Source organism: Juglans regia, chromosome 2 (assembly GCF_001411555.2).
Source record: "Juglans regia cultivar Chandler chromosome 2, Walnut 2.0, whole genome shotgun sequence".
NCBI classification, from domain to species: Eukaryota; Viridiplantae; Streptophyta; class Magnoliopsida; order Fagales; family Juglandaceae; genus Juglans; species Juglans regia.
Genome location: NC_049902.1, coordinates 31037720 through 31046021, shown reverse-complemented (window position 1 = coordinate 31046021; position 8302 = coordinate 31037720). Strand labels below are relative to the sequence as shown.

At 36.5% G+C, this 8302-nt stretch overlaps 1 protein-coding gene across 4 annotated transcripts; it reads left to right on the top strand.

The window, feature by feature from the left end:
* Window positions 1-385: 385 nt before the first annotated feature.
* Window positions 386-8133, top strand: LOC109014463 (serine/threonine-protein kinase BSK7-like). Of its 4 annotated transcripts, none has more exons than XM_035687936.1 (12): window positions 386-671; window positions 760-914; window positions 1232-1331; window positions 1415-1635; window positions 2530-2665; window positions 3475-3608; window positions 3708-3813; window positions 4280-4365; window positions 5569-5757; window positions 6178-6330; window positions 6883-6969; window positions 7361-8133. In XM_035687936.1, exons 3-12 carry the CDS (start codon window positions 1250-1252, stop codon window positions 7604-7606), a joined length of 1440 nt encoding a protein of 479 aa, XP_035543829.1. In that variant the 5' UTR covers window positions 386-671; window positions 760-914; window positions 1232-1249; the 3' UTR covers window positions 7607-8133. The 4 variants fall into 4 exon arrangements, with proteins under 4 accessions (XP_035543829.1, XP_018852479.1, XP_018852480.1 ...); XM_018996934.2 differs by having other exon boundaries at window positions 388-650; window positions 741-914; window positions 6856-6969; XM_018996935.2 differs by having other exon boundaries at window positions 388-671; window positions 6856-6969.
* The last annotated feature ends 169 nt before the right edge of the window (window positions 8134-8302 follow it).

Below are 8302 nucleotides of genomic sequence, written 5' to 3'. Positions count from 1 at the left end.
ATTAAATATTATTAGTTATTGAATTTATTTAAATTTTATTTGGCTTTGAAAAATTATAAAATAATTAATTGTGTATATTTTTCTTCGTGGTATTTATGTATATAATCAATGAATCTGTCAACGGATAAAAAATAATTGAGTCATTTATTTATTTTATTTTAAAAAAAATTAAAAATTTATGTATTTTTTGACAATTTGTTATTCTTGTAATTAATAACGGGGGGGGGGGGGCTTTAGGCGTGAAAAAATTAAAAAGGGAGGGGTCATGTCGGTGGAAATAGGAAAACCGAAAACTAAGCACAAGGCTCAGACAGAGACAGAGACAGAGACAGAGACAGACACACGCACGCATCAAACGCATACTCACAGAATTATTATATTTTATATTCAGTGATATGTACATCTCCAATCCGAATCTCAAAGCTCTCAAATTTCTGATTCACCAAAAATAGACTCCAAGATCTCCGACTCAGATAAAACTCCCACTTCCCGAAACTAGTTTGTTTATGTATATTTGCTAAAACGCGGAAAGAGAAAGAAAAAATGAAAAATCCGGGCTTGCTTTCCATTCCTTTTGACCCAATCGAGGACGACGAATCGCTTGGTGGTTTTCTCGGGTTCTCAAAGCTGCAATCTTGATTTTTCTGTTGGTGGGGATTCAATACTATTCGGTATGGTACTTTTTCCGCTTTTTGTGATCCTTGATTTGATTAAAAGGTGCCCTCTTTGATTGGCTCTAGGACGCACGCTTGGTTTTAGTGTTTTTGTTTTTAAGTACTGGGTCGGTGTGCTGGATGCGAACAACAAGGGAGCTTTTGGAGCTTCACGGAGCTGGAGTTGTCTGAGTTTACAGCTGGCGATTGGGAATCCTGTGAAGCCAAGGTCAAACTAAGTTGACTTCAACTTCAATCGCAGTAAGGGTATTCTTTCTTCAGCTGTAATGTTGAATATTCAATCTTGTACTGCTTGTTTATGACTTGGGCGCTCTCGAATCTTTGTTTTGAAATTATTGTTGTTCTTGTTGTATGTTGAGCTCATTGTTAGTATTGGTATTTGGTTTCTATTTGAAGCTTTTGAGAGCTTTAAAATGAATCTCGAGTCAGACTTTGGAGTGGGTATCTTTAAATCTCAAGTTTGAGCTTGTGTATCAAGCTGGATGTAGTCTTTGAGGCATTAAGGTGTACGGTTTTGGATAAGAATCGAGGCCTCAAGAATTAATTGGTGTTTGCAGTTAATTTCTGGAATTGGGATGGGTTGTGGCTGTTCCAAGCTCTCGGCGTGTTGTTGGGCTACGGAACAAAACGGACCAGTTGCTGAAACCAACAACGTTGGTAAGTGTTTGTTAAAATACACATATACTTTTCTTTTTTGTAACGGTGCAATAGCAGTGTGTGATTTTTTTGTTTGCTGCCAGAAAATGAGGAGAATAGTGAAGTTGGTCGTTTGCCCGCATTTCATGAATACACGATTGATCAGCTTAGAAACGCTACATCTGGGTTTGCGGCGGAGAATATAGTTTCTGAACATGGGGAAAAGGCTCCAAATGTGGTCTACAAAGGGAAGCTTGAGAATCAAATGCGGGTTGCTATCAAACGATTTAATAGATCAGCTTGGCCTGATGCCCGGCAATTTTTGGTAAGTTACTACCTGTTCAAAGCCACGCATTATCATTCTTGTTTGCGGGAAAACCTATTGTCCTAATTCGCGTACAGTTCAGAAAACTTGGCCGTGTTCCTTTTTGGCGATTGTATTTACTCACAGTTCACATGAGGTTGCCCAGAGATGATCTTGACCAGGTTCTTGATAATGTTGTATATGGTAATATGATACATCAAATTGTTTGTAACTGCTCAGCCACCCTCCTCAGTCCCTCAAAAAAACTGCTAATATTGAGAAAATAATTATAATAGGACTGTTTCTGTTTCTCTTTCTCTTTCACTTCACAATTTTGCACTTTTCTTTAAAATGAACAGAAAAATTAAGAAGGGACTGCATATTATGCTCTACCTTTAATATTTTGGTATGGGGCATACTTATCTAAGAAGAATATTTCAGTTTGGGGCATACGTTATTTCCCCTTAGATTTTAACAGATTTACATGACTTGTTTATCTTGTATACATCTTTTGTACTTGGGCTATGTCCTTTACATTTTTTTTATATAAATATTCGATTACTTATTGAAAAAAAAAAAAAAAGTAATTTTGCATTTCTGATGCTGGTCTTGTATGATTGTAATTATACGAAGCTCATAATCTGGAAATTCAAAGTCGTCTGAGTGTGAAACCCTGATTTCAATTCTTTTAGCAGTTTGAAATACCTAATGAAGTGATAATCCCATGCCCCAATGGCTTAAATAGCCCAGTTAAAACTCTAGTTCGCCGTGTCTATGGTATTTTGTTTGTTGCGAGCATTCTATTCATTATCCTGAGTATACTTATCTTTAGTTTGATGTATAATTCGGAGCCAGTGCATTACTTTTCTTTTGTTGCAATGGTAAGCTCTTTAACTTCGAGTTTTGCTACTTCAGGATGAAGCAAGGACTGTTGGTCAGCTCCGGAACCATAGACTGGCAAATTTACTTGGTTGTTGCTGTGAAGGTGATGAGAGGTTACTTGTTGCAGAGTATATGCCCAATGATACATTAGCAAAGCATTTATTTCATTGTAAGTAATAAACTTTTCTTTGGTGTTGTTGCATGAGCTCTCCTCTATATGTAATCCTTTATGATCCAGTAATAGCCAAACCCACCATCAATAAGAATTTAAACATTTAAAATAATTTTTTCATTCTATTTTGCAACTACTTGTACAGATGGAGGTGCATAACCTCTTTTGTCTATTTGTCAACAATTGAGTATGTATCTTTTCTACTCTTTATAGTAGGTTTGTGTGACTTTGTCAAAAAACCATGGGCTCAAGGTGGGTGGTTGATATATATATATATTTTTTGGTCGGTAAGTGGGTGGTTGATATTGAATGGGCCTTTTGCCTTTTTTCCTTCTTTGGGGAGTGGATGGCAGGCAGGCAAGGAGAGATTGTGGTATTTTCCTTTGACAGATTGATTTGATTGTGAGAAATGCATTTTCATGTGCTCCCCTAATTCCCTTTTCTTCTTCACACCTCAATGCTGTCCTATTACTAGTCATGACAAAACCACATGTTACAGCAATAATCATAAGTAAGTTTGTATGAAGGAGCTCAAGAGAGAGGTAGAGTGACTTTCCTGGACTAGTCCTTCTGAAGTCCAGTTTCAATTCAAGAAATTATAAAGCTGTCTCTCCATTTTATTTCTTTTGGGGCTTTGTGGTAAAATTTTATTATGTTTCTATGATCTTTTTCCAACTAAGTAATCGAAGCTGGTTATGTTTCTAGGCTGCATGCTATTTTTTTTCATTTGCTTGCATTTTCAGTTCAATCATTGGGGCAGGTGAATTCTTTGGAACTTACTGTTGAAATTTGATTACATGATTCAGGGGAAACACAACCTATGAAATGGGCAATGCGATTAAGGGTGGCTTTGCATCTTGCGCAAGCACTAGAATATTGTACAAGCAAAGGACGTGCTCTTTATCATGATCTGAATGCTTATAGAATTGTGTTCGACGATGTCAGTATCTGTTTATCTTATAAGTCACAGTCCATTTATTTTTATTTTTTAGGTAGGGATTTGAAATTTATCATTTTCATTATTGGTGTTATTTCTCAGGATGGCAACCCCAGACTTTCATGTTTTGGTTTGATGAAAAACAGTAGAGATGGCAAAAGTTACAGTACAAACCTGGCATTTACTCCTCCAGAGTATTTGCGGACTGGTACTTACCCTCTCACAAAAGACATATGTAAACATGATGATCCTTTTTATTCATTATTTGGCCTATAGGTTAAGTATGACTTGGTTATGAACCTGAATTACTGATTTGATGGAGTCTTATACTAGCCATTTGAGTTATAACGTACACATGCACATAAACTTAGAGAGGGAGGGAGGGAGGGAGGGAGGGAGGTAGAGGCACAGAGAGAGAGAGAGAGAGAGAGAGAGAGAGACATTTATCCCCACATACTTTACCACTGCCCTATGGTCAAAGGTGAAGGCACTTGGTGGCTTCGTACCATATGAAATGAAATGGTTGTTATTTATACGCAAGTTGTTATCTTGTAAAAATAAATAAATTGTTGGGTTTCTTTATCTTTATATACTTATTGATGTCATGAACCTTGTCTGCTCTAAAGTTGTCTTAAATAATAATAATAATTCATACACCTCATATTTTTCTGTAGGAAGAGTTACACCTGAAAGTGTAATCTATAGCTTTGGCACTCTTTTGCTTGATCTTCTTAGTGGAAAACATATACCTCCAAGTCATGTAAGTCTTCATCTATGTTTTGATACAGATACTACTCAGTGCCTTCTGATATCTTTTTTCTTGTATCTTTTTTAACTCACTTCCATTTCATTTATTGTACCTCACAGAGAGGGAGCTGGTCCATATTTTTCTTTTTGGCTTGCCCCCTTAAGATGTAGTGTAACGACCGCTGCAGGGTACTTGAGAGAGCTGTGTGCCGTATAGCTTGAATAATAATGTATGTGGACGCATATGAAAAGATAACTCAAATAGAAAGAAATTGGTATAATGTATTTAGGTGTTCTTTTGTATACTTCCTGTGTACAAGGGCTATGCCTATTCATTCATATCAATAATATTTATCTCTTACTTATAAAAAAAAAAAGAAAAATAAATTGGTAGCATTATAGAGATATACACTTTTTGGTTACCCTGGCAGAAATGCATATTATTTGTAGACCCTGGGCAAGATTCCAAGCAGTATCGGCTGCATATGTTGAGTAATTCACCTGTTTTTGGTTTGTATTTGATTTGGGTTGGGTACTTAATCACTTCACAGTATTTTTATTTATTTTTATTATTATAAGTAAGAAGTAAGTTTCATTGATATGAATGATAATAGGCATAGCCCATTACAGAAGAAAATGCCTAAATACATTCTAAAAGCGGTAAATTAAAGATAAAAAATCATGCACATTGTTTCCATTAAGGACAATGGCTGAAAACCATAGGAGTAAAGTGTGGAGAAAAAAATTCTGAAGCTCCGCCATTGTTCGCTCCCTATCTTCAAAGCACCGCGCATTCATTTCCGTATTAATTGCACCAGTATGCCCTTCACTTTGTAATTTGGTAAATTCCCATGAAGCTTGCCATTTTTCGTGGTGGGTTACTCTGAATTTAATTTACTTATCTTCTTGTCTCTCTTTAATCTTTTGAATCCTGATGTCCACTCCCCTTTGTTCCTTCCTCTCTCCTTCGCCTACTTCTTTTTTTGTTCTTTCTATCCCTAGTAATTGAATACACTTTTTAACTGAAATGAATGAGCATGGTAGTTCATGGAATGTTGTTTTTCTTATAAGTTGCTTGTTGATTTTTAAGAAGGTTGAAGATGTAAGAGTTCCATTCCTATAAACTCCTGCTTTCATTTTGTTTTTCTCTTTTCCATCTGAGCATGTGGGTATAAATTTTATGTTTTTGCACAACTAATGTTGCATAACTGCTCAGGCACTTGACCTAATACGGGACAGGAATGTTCAAATGCTTACTGATTCTTGTTTGGAAGGCCAATTCTCAAACGATGAGGGGACTGAATTGGTACGGTTAGCTTCAAGATGCTTACAGTATGAGCCCCGAGAGCGTCCAAATCCAACGGCTTTAGTCACTGCTTTGATTCCTCTTCAGAAGGACACTGAGGTTGTTTGCCTTTTGTGTTGAGGAAGTTGCACGTATTATTCTTATTCTTTCTGGAGCTAAAATTTATAAATCCATTCTGTCAAATACCATACCATGTAAAAATAATTTGGTACTTGCACGCTTTAGAACTTCAAAAAAGAGAAGAAAATGCAGACATTTGGATGAAAAGATTTCTGATGAGACTGCAGTTAGGGACATCAGTGAATGCGTGACCATCTGCTTGTGGAGTCTATGTTAAATATTCTTTATTTTATTTTAATTTTTTTTTTTTGGAGGGGGTGGGGGTGTTCTTGATGATCACATGGCAAGAGAGCTACCCTCTCTCTATCTCTCTTTGTGAATTTGTTCTTTTAGTTATTTGTGGCATGCTGAAAAGGTACAACTTTATGAGCTCAGAAACTTTTGGAAATTGTGCTGTAGGTCCCAGCTCATGTGTTGATGGGTATACCACATAGTGCCGAACCTTTACCTCTATCACCACTTGGTGAAGCTTGCCTAAGAATGGATTTGACTGCCATACATGAGATCTTGGAAAAGATTGGGTACAAGGACGATGAGGGTGCTACAACTGAGGTTTGTTTCTTGTGTACTGTACAACGGATTCCTGAATGATCTACATGAATCATTTGGGATTTTAATACTTGTTTCCATGATTAGGAAAAGAACTCTTTATTCTGGGATCATGTTAGTATTTTGCAAATTCTGTCAGTTTCTGCCATTGTTGCATCAAAATTTCAAATAAACAATTCTGGCTTGAAGTTATATCTTTTTCATTTTTTGCTAATACATGCTCTGATCATTTATTGTGAATTTGGGGGTTGTAGAAATATTACTAGAGTTGGTGGGAAACTCGGTATTGAATTGTCACATTATTAAACTGCACAGAATAAGCGGTTATAAACTCTCCTCGTGATATTTTTTCCAAGGGCAAGTATTTGCTTTACTAGTAACAAAATACAAATTGAGCCGTCGTCCTTGTGAATTTGTGGTTTGTTGAATTTATCCCTTCATGCTTTCTCTGTCAATCATTTATGGACAAAAATGAAAGATGTGCATATTGGGTCTGCTGATTATTACTGTATTATCTTTCTGATGCAGCTCTCATTCCAAATGTGGACCAACCAGGTGCAGGAAACGTTGAACTCAAAAAAGAAGGGTGATGCTGCTTTCCGGCACAAAGATCTTAGGGCTGCCATTGAATGCTACACCCAGGTCAAATGATAAACTGCAACTTTGAGTTGCTTACTTTTCTGAGTGAATATCTACAAATGGCAGTCTACTTTCTTGCAGACCTAAATTTTTTCTGTATCCTTTCAGTACAAATTTGCCCATGTTCAAAATTTAAAAAGAAAATGCCAGCACTGCTCATGTTTTGTATATTTAAAGAAAAAAGATGATTGTGCCAAAAAAAAATTCAAAACTAACTTTGTGGATAGAATCATAACGTTGGGGCTCCTCTGTGTACTTCTGGGTCCAACAAAAAAGTTGGATCCTAAATTTTTTAACAGATTGTGTGCAGTAGGACCGACGAAGCCTCTGCGATTCTGCTTCATGATCAGAGCATCTTCAGCATTTTGTTGACAGTTTGTTCATTTAATTGCAGTTCATCAATGTTGGAACCATCCTTTCTCCAACAGTTTTTGCACGTCGTGGTCTATGTTATCTCATGAGTGATATGCCAGAGGAAGCCCTTAATGATGCAGTGCAAGCTCAAGTAATATCACCTGTCTGGCATATTGCTTCCTATTTACAAGCTGCTGCTCTTTCTGCACTGGGAAGGGAGAATGAAGCAAAAATAGCCCTGAAAGAAGGATTTGTCCTTGAAAATCAGAGGAATGCAACTGCTTGACATGAATGCTGGTCACTTTTCTGTCTGTTGAATTGCTCTTTTCCTGAAGATGAGCGCATAAAGAGGTCAGACACCAGCATCTCACTTGCGGGACAAAAGTGATTAAGGGTTTCAACAACAACCTGAAGCAGACCTTAAGGTTGAAAGAAGAGAAATGGTTCCTATCAACTGTTTCATGTCTTGTTCACAATCATCTTGAAGCATTCTTTTGCCACATTATTTGATTGATTGGTTTAGTGAATTGCTGAGGTTTTGAGCTTCCATGCATAAGTAATCATAAGCCTGCCTCATTTGCTTTTTACTGACTTCTCAAATACAACGTCGTGGGAAGTAATTAAGATGATAGGATTCAACCGTTTTCTAAGTTGGATTCAAAGAGTGAATGTTAGCTGTTGCCATGCTTGTAATTTTATGTACAGTCCAATTGGACCTTTTGGCTGCTCGTGTTGACTAAAATTCTGTTTCTGTACTCTAAAATGTTCCTTTTTTTAATTATAATAATAATAATAAATTATTGCTTTATTGTGGATTTTGTTCCCATTTTGGTCATCAAGAGCTCTGAGGGGCCAATAAGCTCTGTCTCGTTTGTTTTTACAACCATTCTCATATCATTTTATTTAATGATTACAACTTTTTCAATGACAATGAAGATTAAAATTGAGCTCTACATTCCAATGAAGATTAAATAGACACCTC

Excerpts from the sequence above, each read along its gene's own strand:
- LOC109014463 (XM_018996934.2), top strand. The coding sequence starts at position 1,250 with ATGGGTTGTGGCTGTTCCAAGCTCTCGGCGTGTTGTTGGGCTACGGAA. Across the intron at positions 1,332-1,414 it reads TGCTGAAACCAACAACGTTG|AAAATGAGGAGAATAGTGAA; the intron begins GTAAGTGTTTGT and ends GTTTGCTGCCAG. Across the intron at positions 6,970-7,360 it reads CCATTGAATGCTACACCCAG|TTCATCAATGTTGGAACCAT; the intron begins GTCAAATGATAA and ends ATTTAATTGCAG.